We start from the raw sequence: 14171 nt of genomic DNA on the forward strand, positions 1-14171 counted from the left end.
AAAGTGTCCATCATACTCACGGAGTGTAAAATCATCCATTCGCTTAAATATACACTATATCTTATTATAACATTCACTTTTATGCAAATCATGCAATTATAATTTTAACGGGAATTATAATAAAGAATGGAAAAAATCTAAAGTGTGAAAAGAAGTGTTGATAATAGATAGTATTATTGAAAAAATCAATATTTAAATTGAAGATTTTAGAAGAAAATCATAGAAAAAAATCAATATTTAAATTGAAGATTTTAGAAGAAAATCATAGAAAATAATTTAATTCCCTGGTCAAATAAGATCAAAAATATACTACTATTTTTATAAAATTGAATTTTGGTCAAAGTTTATCATAAAAATAAGTATAAGAAGGGGCTAATATTGGAATCATATCTTCAAATCTAAGTACTCTTTCTCCATCTCAAAACTTTCTGATCCACATCAAAGATAATTCTTAAGTTCAATTTCATCTTCAATCAATGGCTACACAGTAATAATAATGACCTTTATGCAACTTTCTTTGGTAGGATTATCTTAATTAAATTTGTTTGATGTTTATAATGAATTGTTGTATAATTTGCAGGTTAACTCAAGAAATTCTTCCACCATTCCTAGGTTCCAACTCTGAACCACCTTCTGTCTTCGACGGAACCACCAGGTTGATATATACTTCTTAATTAAGGTTTTTAAGCATTTAATTATGCAATTTCAAAATGATCTTCTGATTTTAATCCTAACATTTTTTTTTTAAAAAAAATTAACAGGTTGTACACAACCTATTACTGCCCTTTTGCCCAACGTGCCTGGTTAGCGCGAAATTACAAGGTTTGACATCATAACTTTACGTTCCATGCACCACCTTCTCTCATTTGTCAACTTTCGCCTTGTTATTTGGATACCAACTAGCTTAATTGATAAAATACTTGGGAGTTTGTACAATATTGCTAACGTTTTAAAGTTAATTCTCTCAATCAAAAGATTAAGATTGAATATTAAAGTTTCTTTTTGCAACTTTCAGGGATTACATGATACAATCCAATTAGTTCCAATTGATCTAGATGATAGACCAGCTTGGTACAAAGAGGTCTACCCAGAAAACAAGGTGATTAATTTGTCGAATTCAGTTTTCCATTTCTTCTCCCTTTTTCATTCCATTTTTATAAAAACTCAGAATGCTGATGATTTGTTGATCATAGGTACCTGCTTTAGAGCACAACAACAAGATCATCGGAGAGAGTCTCGACTTGATCAAATACATCGATGCCCATTTCGAAGGACCCTCACTTTTCCCTGAGGTAGTTATTAAGTCTAAGTTTACATAAATTCTAATTTAATCTCATAATATGCTGTAAAACTTTGGTCTGACATTTCTTATGATAAAACTAATTTAATTTGGTTGTATGAAATTCTGCAGGATCCTGCTAAGAAAGAGTTTACAGATGAGTTGTTTGACTATAGTAACAAGTGGAACCCAACTCTTTTCTTCTACCTTAAAGGAACTAAATCAGATGATGAAATGAGTATGCATCAGAAGCGCGATTTCATTAATTTAGACTATCTATTGCTATTCATTTGTAAGTAACAATGTGCATTTCTCTGCTTTTTATAGTAACTGCTTTTGACACATTGGAAGAATATTTTTCAAAATACAACCATGAAGGGCCTTTCCTCCTTGGTGCCCAATTCAGCGCGGTCAGTCAGACTAATTCATTCATATAAACTCCTGTTAATAATATCAATTGCAACATCTATGAACATGTTGCAGAGAATATTTACATTGTCAGATATTTTTCATCCTGCTAATTTTTCTCTGACAAAATATTTGCTGTTATTTTGTGATCAGGCCGATGTTGCATATGCTCCATTTGTACAAAGATACTATTACTTGTTTACAGATTTGCACAAATACGATATTACTGAAGGGAGGCCAAAGCTTGCTGCTTGGCTCAAGGTATAGCACACCTCTTATAACTTAGTCTGTAACACATCAATAAAGAATAATGTAATTCATATTAGATTGTGACAATCAGTACGACGACTAATGACATGTATATGGTGCAGGCATTGGACACAGTTGAGGCTTGCTTAGAAACCAAATGGGATGAAGAACTCAACTTAAAGATCTACAAAAGGCGAAACTTGGTAAACCGGCTAAACTTCTATAAAAGGGACTAAATTCAGGACATTTGGAACCTTTTTTAATGGTCACTAACTTGATCTTTGTTTGATTTATTCCTCAGGGGATAGTCTGAAGTCTGAACTACGCAATTGCTGATGGTCCTGTCTGTGCACTTAACACTGCACCTTACCAGCTCAGATCATTCGTCGAAAATTTCTACTAGTGCTCTCTAAAACATGCTCTTGCTCTTGAATAAAGAATCTCTCTTTTTATTTGCTGTTTTTACCTATACTTGCTACATGAACATTGTCAGTTGCCAATGTAGTAGGATTTAATTTATAATGTATTTTGTATACGTCTTTTAGTACATACTTCATTTGTATAAGGGTGTTCCATTCGTAATTATAAAAAAATTACTCATTATTATAATTCTAATTAGTACGCGTATCTGTTCTCTATTACTAAATTCTCAATAACACATAATCTGCAAGCTTGCAATTTTAGACATTACATTTTTCTTATGTCAAAAGGATAAAAAGCTATCAAAAGTTGCTTTCCTTCCTATGATCCATTGCTCTATTTGCTTGTTCTAGAAATAGATGTGCAAATCATCGGATTTATTAAATATTAGTAATGGAGAGTTTTCGATATCTTTAACTATAAGTAGCCATTTTTTCAGCGATTTTGCTGAAAATTTTCAAAACGAAGATGACTAGCAAATTATTACCTTCAATGACTAGAACATCTATGCCTGAAAAAATTAGTTGGGAAGTGGGTTGGTGACTTGGTGAAGTGGAGTACCTTCAAATTAAAGTGGCATAAAAAAAAAAAAAAAAAAAAGACTGCAACTATCATATCCTATCATTTCATTCGATAAAGAAAAAGGAGGTCCTAAAATAATTTATCTGGAGAATAAAATTTTCATCATGAAATATAATACTCCTAGTACATACAAAGAATGCCCTCAAAAAAAAAAAAAAAAAAAAAAAAGTACATACAAAGAATTCCGTACATTCCTTTTATCCGCATGCTATAAAATATTCTTACATTTTGAGATTTTGAGAATTAAAATGAAAAAAAGGTACATTACTAAATACTAACGTTAGACATACATAACAAACATTGGATATTGCATACATTCTCATAATTAGCTATTGTTCAGAATAAATCTCTTTATTTTGTTATATGTTATATACGTATAACATAACAACCATTCTTGTTAAGCGAACAACAGACATAACAAACATTCCGTAGATCATAGATTCTCATAATTAATGATTGTTTTTATGAGAAGCATTCAAGAAAAGAAAAAAATGAATGAGCTAAAAGCCTAAAAATCAGCTCTTTTGTTGTTGAAAAAAATTAACAATAAATAAATATAGTAATAGAAGGGAAAAGAGCTTACAAAAGAGGCAACAACTTTAAGGGCGGTAGAATTGAGCACCCCACACTTGAGATGGCAAAAGGAGAAAGAATAGGCTTCACCTTCGTTAATCCACAACTAATTTCAATCTCCTCTGTTTCCTCTGTATCTCTCTCTCATTTGCAACTCGAACTAATCATCAATCCATGGCAATAATCTTTACCTAGACAAAATTCGACGAAAATTATTAGACATTAATCATATCATTAGTCATTTAGTATTTAGCTAGCACCAATGATTAAGCTCATATCTTGGATCATCATCATAACATCAGCCATTTGTTTCTTGTATACATTCAACCAAATTGTATATCACCACCCTGAATGTCCTACAACAACCGCGATTTCTAACATCTCTGAGCTTGGAAACTTAGAGACTTCCCTCTCTTTCTCTAATCATTCCACCCCACAACATGAAAACATCAGCTCTCCTGATGACAAGGAGGAATATGATCAACGATCTGCTTCAACTAGCGGCGGTCACCTAGCATTGACAAAACCCGAAACAAGTGGATCACAAGATGAAGAGGAAAAGGAAGAGCCTACGCAGCTGAAACACATTGTGTTTGGGATCGCGGCCTCTTCCTTTTTGTGGGACAAAAGGAAGGAGTATATCAAGCATTGGTGGAGGCCTAATCAAACCCGAGGAGTTGTTTGGCTCGACGGAAATGTTAAAACATACAAGAATGAGAATCTGCCTGAAATACGCATCTCTGAAGACACCAGTAAGTTAAGGTATACCAACAGACTTGGAAGCAGATCTGCATTGAGGATTTCCAGGGTGGTGTCTGAGACCCTTAATCTTGGGTTGAAGGATGTCAGGTGGTTTGTCATGGGAGATGATGACACCGTTTTCGTGGTTGATAATGTTGTTAGGATCTTAGAAAAGTATGATCATAATCAATACTATTACATTGGGAGTAACTCAGAAAGTCATGTCCAAAATATTATTTTCTCTTATGCTATGGCTTATGGAGGTGGTGGTTTTGCCATCAGCTATCCTCTTGCTAAGGAGTTAGCGAAAATGCAGGATCGCTGCATCCAGCGTTATCCTGCTTTGTATGGTAGTGATGACAGGATACAAGCTTGTATGGCCGAGTTAGGAGTCCCCCTTACTAAAGAACTTGGATTTCATCAGGTAATTTTAATCATTCTTCTTATTAAGTACTACTTGTAGAATATGTTTTGCCAAGACTTTTGCTGTAATAAGTTTAACATGCTTATCACAGGGGATGTTTCTGGAATCCAGTGGATTTCATTAAGGTTTAATACAGTTCTTTCTCATATAGTCATGTTGGCACTCCGTTTTTCATATAGCCTAAAAAGACAAACAAAAGAAGAGTTTTATCACAATTGATCTGATTGAATCTAAAATTATAATGTAACATGAAAACTTTTTATTGTTGGCAATAAAATGGTAACATTGCAATGAGGCAACTAAGTATACTTGGTATATGACACATTATGCCAACTAAAGTTCAATCTCTGATGCAAATTGCTAAATGCAGTATGATGTGTATGGAGACTTATTGGGGCTACTAGCAGCGCATCCAGTTACACCACTAGTCTCAATCCACCACCTTGATGTGGTAGAGCCCATATTTCCAGGCATGACACGGCCCCAAGCAATTCGTCACCTGTTTGAGTCGGTCAGCCAGGATTCAGCCAGTATAATGCAGCAATCCATATGCTATGACAAGAAAAGATTCTGGTCCATCAGTGTCTCCTGGGGCTATGTGGTTCAGATTATTAGGGGAGTAGTCTCTCCAAGAGAGCTTGAAATGCCCACCCGAACCTTCCTAAATTGGTACAAGAGAGCTGATTACACAGGATATTCCTTCAATACCAGACCAGTCACCAGACACCCTTGTCAGTCTCCCTTCATTTTCTATATGAGCAGAACAAGGTATGATCGCGGCAGCAAGCAAACAATTGGAATTTATCGGGCTCATGATAGGTATAAGCACCCTTTCTGCCGGTGGAAGATGGAAAATCCTGAAAAAATTGACTCTGTTGTGGTGCTTAAGAGGCCAGATAACCTCCGTTGGCAAAAGGTATGCAGCTTCAGTTCCTTCTATCTACTTCTAAAATATGCAATTCATCGACTATTTATTTGGAAATATCCATCTCTTCATTTCCCAATCTCTAAATCATCTCAGCTACAGAACAAAGGTAATACTTATTTCTTTTTTGTAACAGTCACCCAGGAGGGATTGTTGTAGGGTGGTAAATTCGAAGAAACGCTCAGTATTATACGTATGGGTGGGCAATTGTCGACTTGGTGAGGTCAGTGAACTGAAATAGCTAATCGAGTTCCAAACATACAAAAGGCGATGCTAAAAGGTGGATCAACCACACTAAAGGGATCTATTGGAGGCACAGAAGAGAAAAGAAAAGAAAAATTAGAAGGGGACTCATACCAAGAAGAACCCACAAACATCAAAGGACACAACTGTAAGAAGTAAATTTGCATTTCAGAAATTCAAGGCAAATTATGTAACATTTTGAATATTGTAACATTTACATTCATTGGCTACTCTGAAGTATGTAAGGGTTTGATGTCTCAAGCAGAATTCATTGAAATGTAAGTTTTACATACGAGCAGTACCATCATAGCTATTGTATCTTACTCCAAAAAGTTGGAGACAATACTTCCAGTACAGCATAAACTTCATAACACAGAGCAGCCTACTCAGTAATACATCATGCAATCTCATATTATTGAAACAAAACAGCAAATAATCGAACTGCTGCGGATCTAGGATAGTGTCTACTGTCTTGCATTGAAAATCTTCAAAGATAAGTGTACATTACACCATCATCTGCCTTATCAGCCTACTTAGTACTACACCATAGAGTTTTGTATTATTGGAACTAAAACACTAACTAAAATAAACTGCTATGTAGCTAGGATAGTGCCGAGCAATGAAGTACACATGACACAGATCAGAAGAGTGTGCACTTCAACTGCTATTGCTCAATGGGAGATTGTACCATCATCCACCTTATTGACCTACTTAGTACTCCATATAGAGTTTTTTATTATTGAAACTAGAACATTTAAACTAAAATGAACTGCTATGAAGCCAGGATAGTCTTAAGCAATGATAAATCTTCGAAGATAAGTGCACATTACAGATATCAGAAGAGGGCACGCTTCAGTTACTGCTGCTCAATGGAGATGCACCATCACCTGCCTTATCGATCACCGACAGCATGAGCTCAATGTTGGGATCTGGCAAAGTAGCTACTGCCAACATAGTCATCCGGCTCAGATTAAGGTCAGTGTCATTCAGAGAAAAAGGCCTTACAGTAGAGGAATGTTCTTGCATGAATCTGCCATCCCTGATTGCCAAATTCACTACATTGATCCAAACAATATCATACTTGTCAGATTTTTCTAAATCCAAACAAGATGAAATATCACTAGAATTTCGACTGCTTTAACAAACCAATTAACTAAACATGAGACTGGAAATGTGGTATTTTAATAATTTCAAACAATGGAAAAATAATTTATATCCATGAATTAATATATGAACAAGGAAAAGTAGAATTCAAAGTGCAAAAATCACCCATTAATTGATTTCTTTTCACTTTTGGCTGTCTAGCTAATTGGCATTACTGAAAATTGGAATCAAAATTCATATAATCACTCCCATTTATACCCAGAAATTTACAGAAAAGATGCCATAATAATCAAGAAAACATAAAAGATAATTGATCAAAAAATAAAAATAAAAAAAAAATCAACAGAGATATGAAAGATGAAACAAGAATCGGATAATTGAGCAATTTAAAGAACTAACAATCAACAAACAACAAAGACCAGAAATAACAAACCCAGAATTCATCAAGAAAACCCAGAAAAACAGAGCAATTGAATTTCTGCAAAAATAGAAACCAAAAGTTGAACATACCTGGGTTGGAGAACCACCAGAGGAGGAAAAAACAGAGGATGATGATGACAGGAATAGAATGGAGAACCCAGGAAGAGCCGAAGAAACGACGAAGACGAAAAGCCCAGAGACGGCGGTAGTTGTTGCGGTGATGGTGGTTGTTGATGAAGGCAGGAGGAAGGTTGGTGGGGTTAGTATCGAAATTGGAATTAGGAAGAACCCTTCGTCTCGGAGGAGTATGAGGCAGCTGCAGAATCTGAGACTGAGACAACAATGGCGAATGTTGTTCCTCTGTTTGTTCAGCATCAAGATTTGGGATTTGGATGATGTGCTCCTCTGAATTTGGTGATGAATTTCCTCCTCTCAAAGCTTTCCTTTCCATGGCTTCCGATTTTGAGAGAGAGACTGGGTTGATTTTAGAGAGAGAAAATGGGTTTTTGCTGTGAACTCAGAAATGGAGGAGAGAGAAAGAAAAAAGGTGGAGGAGCTAAAGTGAGTTAGTTGGTTAGAGTGGGTTTTAGTTGGTTACATTTCGCAACAGATTTTTGGCGGGAAAAGTTTACCTTGGTTTTCACTCGGAATTTACTGCATCTGCCCACTCCAAGCTTTATCTGCATCTAAGATATTAGTTAAGAGCTGTAAAAAAATTTTTTAAAAAAAAAAAAAAAAAGTTAGAGAATACAAGAGTGAAAATTTTACAGAAAATTAGTGGAGAGATGACATACAATATTATTAACTAATATTTTTATTTATTTTTTGAAACACATTAACCAATGTTATTTTGTACAATATTTAATTATCTCAAATAATTTTGCTAACTACTTTTATTGATCTCTTATCTTCCCACACACACACACACCAAAAAAAAAAAAAAAAAAAAAAAAAAAAAAAAAGAAAGGTCCTTCAGGTTGGGGAATAAAAAGAAAGAAAGAAACCTAAAATATAGTGTCAAAAATAAATAAATAACATGAAATTTCAACAACAAAAAATTGAGACAAATTGGACCAAGCAATTACAAAACCTTCAATAAAATTTATCAGCTATGCAAGTAGAAATTCTGTTTCCATTTTTACATAGTATCACCTACATTTGACGGAGACTAAGGAAAAGACATAAAACTTGTTTCTCCGATGCAAGAAGACCTGAGAGGGAAGAGGAGGTTTCACTGTGTTTCCTAGTCTCCCTTCCTCCGTTTCCTATGTCTACCACCACCACTGTCATTCTTCTTCCTTTTATTACGCCTATCATCGTCTGAGCTTGATGAACTTGCGTCGGAACTAGAATCAGATTCAGCAGAGGACGACTCCGAGCCTGATGAACTTGAACTTGAACTTGAACCTGAACCAGAACCGGAATCGGAACCAGAACCAGAATCAGATTCATCTTCTGGCACTTCCGGCTCTGGATTCTGTTGTTGCATTATCAATCGTGGCATGTTCTTCAGGTACTCTCTCAAGTTCTCAGTTATTCCTCCAAGCCCAATGGATGTGAAGAAGTTGATTGCAAAACGTGTGTTTCTGGGATTATCTTTAGGGAAAATTGAATCAAAGGAGTCCTGCATTGCTGGGTCATTTAGCCGTTCATTGAGTAACCGGATACCAAGGTGCTCAGACAATTCCTGCAATAAATGATTTTTTTATGATTACTTGAACAATCAAGCAGAAGTACATCCATAGAGAACAAAATACTATAACTCTTTTGTAAGAAATAAGTCATATATTACGATACCTGGAAAAGGATTTTGATGAAGATACGAGATGAAGAAGTTGTGTCCTCTTCAGTCAGACGAATGTAAGCTAAAACATGCCAAGGAAGAGCATCAGTGCCCAGCAAATGAGCAAAGAATTTGGCCACATTACGTAATTTGTTTGTCTCAAGTCGATGTATCATGGAGTATTGCTGAACAAAGCATTTGTCAAAATTTTCCTGATACACTTTGTTAAGCATACAAAACCGTTGGCCCAAAAGACCATAATATCTGAGATATGTCCTCTCTTGGCTGCAGCACTCCAGTAACATTATATTCAACTCCATCTGCAGCAACAATTTGAGATAAGTTTCACATAGTAACAGCTTACAACAAAGAGCTAAGAGCACACAGAAGCAGAAGTACCAAAGACAGATGCCACAGGCAAATAAAACCAGCATAAAGAAAAAGGAAGTGCTACATGCAACCCAAAAACCTTTTTTAAAATGGTAGCCAAAAGCCCACAGCATAAAGGCAAGAGCAGCAGGAAATTAAACTTCATTGACAGATTCAGAACGGCAAACAAAGGGAAATTCAGATATAATACTGACTGCGTAACAAAATAACATGCATCATTGGCATTTGGAGCAGCACGAAGAATACATTAGAGCCTGAGTAAAATAACAAGTAGAGGGTCTCGAGAATATCTCTGATAGGGTGTGCAAATAATGTTTCAGGGGAAATTACACAAAATATGTGAAATGTTGAAAGGGTACAAAGAAAAGGATCTTCCAAAACTATCAGAGAAACAAAATTTTAGATCAAGTTCCAAAAGCAGAGTCTGACGCAATGGAGCAAAATTCAACGCAGTACGAAAATCTGGTAGAGGAATTTAAAGAGAAGAATTGCATACCTCTTGCCCAGGCTCAAGTTTGATTTTTAACAGCTTGTGGCCAGCTTCTTCAAAATCTACACTGGACATTATTGTTAAATATATAGTTCTTCGAAGATTTATAAGGTTGGTTTCGGTTTCATCTTTTATCTGCATCTGCTGCTCTTCTTCGTCTTCATCCTCCTCTTCATCGTCCTCATCATCATCAGACCCAGCATCAGATCCATCGTCGTCCTCTGACTCATCTCCTAGTATGGATTTCTTCAACTCTTCGTACTTTTTCTCATTTTCCACGAAATTAGGGTCTTGTTTGAAAATGTCTGAAATTGCATATAAACAAGATAACAGTACTAAGAATCGCTAACAAGAATGATACATTGCTAATCAATTTAGTTTAAGTTAATACAAGTTAATACATGCAGAAATCATGAATAATTATAGCGAGAATAGTTCAAATACCAAGACCAGTCTCAGGATCTATCTCGTCTTCCAGTGACATCTCATGAGTAAGCTGATCTTCTGGGTCCACAAGATCCAGTTCTGGCCGCACAGCTGGATGCCCCTGCAGATCCAAAAAAACCCCAAAAGCTTCACTACTCCAGCATTATTGATAATTCAAACAAGTAAACATGCCATCATAAGTTATACAATACCAGACCTGGAATTTAGCCTTTCTAATGGCAAATAGGCCTTCAATCAGAAACTGAACCCTTTTGTCAATCTCTCCTTCATGAAGAATTCCTCGAAAACGTTCAAAAATACCTGAGGATTCAAACAAATAAATGAGATGGGACAGTGTGAAGACCGAAGAAAAATTGGCAAAGCAGAGTAATTGAAAAGTCAGACCCAAAGAAGATGCACAATTAGTCAATTACAAACTTTGCTTAAAAAATGATTTTGTGCATTTTTCCACTTTGGACAAACCATACAACGTTCATCTGACTTAAACATAGCAAAACAGATGAATAGGAATTAACATCATGAGAAATGCTTTACTGTCTTAAGTATCAAAAATGGGTACTCAGGTACTCAACTCCCACTCAAATACTCTTTTAGGTACTAATTTAACTATATGGCAGCTATGAGATTCTAAGTGCAACAAACAAAAGAAGCAAAATCGAAGGATACAGAAAAATGAAGCATGTTCAAAACAACGAACATTTCAAAAAACAGAGGTAGTGTCACATACTCACAAGTAAACTAACCATGAAGACCCTTGGGACAAAGGTCTTGAGTATCAAAAATGGGTACTCAGGTACTCAACTCCCACTCATATACTCTTTTAGGTACTAATTTAACTATATGGCAGCTATGAGATTCTAAGCTTTAAAAAAAAAAAAAAAAGAAGCAATATGGAAGGATACAGAAAAATAAATCATGTTGAAAACAACGAAAATTTCAAAAAACAAGGCACAAGTAAACTAACCATGAAGACCCTTGGGACAAAGGTCTTGAAGAATGGAGCCACATTCTTTGACAAAATCAACTGCAACCTCAACACTATCATCAGTAGGCTGCTCCAACAGAATGGTGAGCAATTCCAAAGCAACAAGCTCATGAGCAACTTGCTGGTTCACAAGATGAGCTATGAATTTAACAGCAGCCATCAGTTGAGGCTGTAAATGGATTTTCAGCAGATTAGAACTCTATAAATGAGCAGTGAAAACAATTAATTAAAAATGGCATTGGAAAGAGGTAATAATCATACAAACCTTATCATTGCGCTTGTAAGCTCTCTTTAGCTGTAGAATAATCCTCCTTAAAAGAAGATCCCCGATTTCAGGGAACTTGGTATTGACCACAGCAACCAGAGCAGCAAATACATCAGTAAAACCAGGTGATGCCATTTGGGACTTCATGCATGATCGACAAAACAGTCCCCTTCCCCTGATCAGATTCTCACCAAGCAATTCTGGAATAATGTTCTTGATATTAATGGCATTCACTTTGTTTACCAAACCATTGATACTCTTCCTAAGGGCATCCCATGTCAAACGCTGATATTCCACACTGCTTTTGTCCTCAATTTCCTTCATCATTCGAGCCAACTTAAATGGTGGGATGTAAACTCCTCCAGTCCTGCCAAGGGTACTAAGATCACCACCTGGATTCATATTTGCTGCAGTAGACTGTGTTTGTGGTTTTGCAGGCTCTTCTCCAATCACATTCCTGCCGTCTTGCTTTGACTCAAACACTTTCTCATTCCTTTCCCTCCTAGATCTTATTTCCCCTTCCTCAAAATCATGGGTTTGTTTGCTAGTCCTATCCTCTCTTCGATCACTCCTCCGCATGCTATGCCTCTTTCTACGCCCATCAGAATCCGAAGAATCATCCGAGTCATATCGGTGCCTTCTCCTCTCTCTTTCACGTCTGCGTCTCTCCCTATCCCGTCGTCTATCCCCACCAGAGCTTTCTGAGTCACTCCCTTGACGCCCAATCCTGCTGCTTCTTTCATTCTTTCTTCTACCATGCCTGCCTTGAATGACTATTTCCTTGTCATCTTTTTCTTTGTCATCCAACATCTTCCTATGTTGCTCCTTTTCTCGTTTCTCACTTTTCTTCCTATCCCTCTCTTCGTCAGAATTCCCTGAATCATTCTCTTGACGTCCATTATTATCACTTCTCTTCCCATCACCAGCTTCATCATCATCCAACCTTTTCCTAGGCTTCTCTTGCTCTCGTTTCACACTTCTCTTCCAATTCCTCTCGTCACCAGAACTTTCTGAATCATTCTCTAGGCTCCTATTCTTCTCCCTGCTATCTCTTTCCTTTATAATCTCCTCGTCACCATCTTCTTCCACATCGGATCTCTTCCTAGGTTGCTCCCTCTCTCGCCTCTCACTTCTCTTCCTATCTTGCTCTTTATCAGAACCCTCTAAATCACTCCCTCCATGCCCACTCCTTTCTCTACCATCCCTTCTCTTCCTATCTCCATCTCCATCCTCCTCCACCCTTCTGCTGGGTCGATCCTGCTCCAGCTCTTGCCTCTGACTTCTCTTCTTATCCCTATCTTCATCAAAGCTCTCTAAATCACTCCCTCCACGTCCATTCCTATTTCTTTCATCTCTTCTCTTCCTATCTCCATCCTCCTCCACCCTCCTCTTCGGTTCCTCTCGCCTCTCACTTCTCTTCCTATCCCTATCTTCATCAAAGCTCTCTAAATCACTCCCTCCACGTCCATTCCTATTTCTTTCATCTCTTCTCTTCCTATTTCCATCTCCATCCTCCTCCACCCTTCTCTTCGGTTCCTCTCGCCTCTCACTTCTCTTCCTATCCCTCTCTTTATCAGAATTCTCTAAATCACTCCCTCCAAATTCATTCCTTTCTCTTTCATCCCGTCTCTTCCTATTCCCATCTCCTTCCTCCTCCATCCATCTCCGCGGTTGCTCCTGCCCCCGCTCTCGCCTCTCACTTCCTCTCCTCCTCTCCCTATACTCATCTCCCCCATCATTCTCACTGACATGCCTAACATGAGCGGAAAACAGCTCTGATTTCATAGTTGAACCCTAACATTTAAGTGTTGTGCAATACATTAGCAACCAAATTTGATTCAATTATCTCATAAATTTAGGGATATTCGATTCAATTATCTCACAATTTTAGGGATATTCAATTATCTTTTGGTTATGATGCTTCGTAATCTAAGAATTTAGAACCAATATATTTACGAACCCTAAACTTAAAGCACTGATAATTAAATTAGATTAAATCAAATATAAACCCTAGATTGTGAAATTGATATGATGATAACAAATACAAACAACTTACCTCAGAAGCTGCTTCAATCGGGGATACAAGAACTAGATTCAACGGAGAACGGCAACTGCGCTTCAATGGAGAACGTTGAATGTGCTTCAACAGAGCAATTCAATGGGTTGGACGCCTTGGATCCCTATGACCCGCCACAGTTATTAATGGGTTAGATCCGTCTTATAAATAAATGGGTTGAGTCTTTATACAACTCGTATCGTCCAATTATGGATTTATGGGAACAGACCTTTAAGTGTTTAGAGTAAACCTATTTTACAAAGTAATGAGTATTAGTTTCTTTACACTCCCATTTCCCAAATACTATCTTCACTCACCAAAGCTTGTATAATTTGTTTGTAAGTTTTTCTGGATTTTTATTTTTTTATTTTGAAAACGGCTGAAATT

General features: G+C 36.7%; 4 protein-coding genes across 4 annotated transcripts; 2 read left to right on the forward strand and 2 right to left on the reverse strand.

Moving 5' to 3' along the window:
* The first annotated feature begins 373 nt into the window (after positions 1-373).
* LOC145619659 (glutathione S-transferase L3-like) lies at positions 374-2551 on the forward strand. The gene is made up of 10 exons (XM_081674367.1): positions 374-487; positions 581-655; positions 762-822; positions 1016-1099; positions 1194-1292; positions 1412-1517; positions 1607-1689; positions 1841-1948; positions 2059-2139; positions 2238-2551. Exons 1-10 carry the CDS (start codon positions 477-479, stop codon positions 2247-2249), a joined length of 720 nt encoding a protein of 239 aa, XP_081530493.1. The 5' UTR covers positions 374-476; the 3' UTR covers positions 2250-2551.
* A 1222-nt stretch (positions 2552-3773) lies between these two features.
* Positions 3774-5919, forward strand: LOC145625511 (uncharacterized). The gene is made up of 3 exons (XM_081678533.1): positions 3774-4676; positions 5047-5592; positions 5738-5919. Exons 1-3 carry the CDS (start codon positions 3774-3776, stop codon positions 5840-5842), a joined length of 1554 nt encoding a protein of 517 aa, XP_081534659.1. The 3' UTR covers positions 5843-5919.
* Positions 5920-6086: 167 nt separating this feature from the next.
* On the reverse strand, positions 6087-8061 carry LOC145624491 (uncharacterized). The gene is made up of 2 exons (XM_081677537.1): positions 7459-8061; positions 6087-6899 (listed from the first exon to the last, which is right to left on the reverse strand). The coding sequence occupies exons 1-2, from the start codon at positions 7817-7819 to the stop codon at positions 6697-6699; spliced, it is 564 nt and encodes a 187-aa protein (XP_081533663.1). The 5' UTR covers positions 7820-8061; the 3' UTR covers positions 6087-6696.
* A 292-nt stretch (positions 8062-8353) lies between these two features.
* On the reverse strand, positions 8354-13942 carry LOC145624489 (uncharacterized). The gene is made up of 8 exons (XM_081677534.1): positions 13785-13942; positions 11729-13522; positions 11443-11632; positions 10675-10778; positions 10476-10578; positions 10038-10336; positions 9166-9471; positions 8354-9055 (listed from the first exon to the last, which is right to left on the reverse strand). The coding sequence occupies exons 2-8, from the start codon at positions 13511-13513 to the stop codon at positions 8612-8614; spliced, it is 3231 nt and encodes a 1076-aa protein (XP_081533660.1). The 5' UTR covers positions 13514-13522; positions 13785-13942; the 3' UTR covers positions 8354-8611.
* Positions 13943-14171: the final 229 nt, after the last annotated feature.

Source organism: Chenopodium album, chromosome 3 (genome assembly GCF_948465745.1).
Source record: "Chenopodium album chromosome 3, dcCheAlbu1.1, whole genome shotgun sequence".
In the NCBI taxonomy this organism is placed as follows: domain Eukaryota; kingdom Viridiplantae; phylum Streptophyta; class Magnoliopsida; order Caryophyllales; family Amaranthaceae; genus Chenopodium; species Chenopodium album.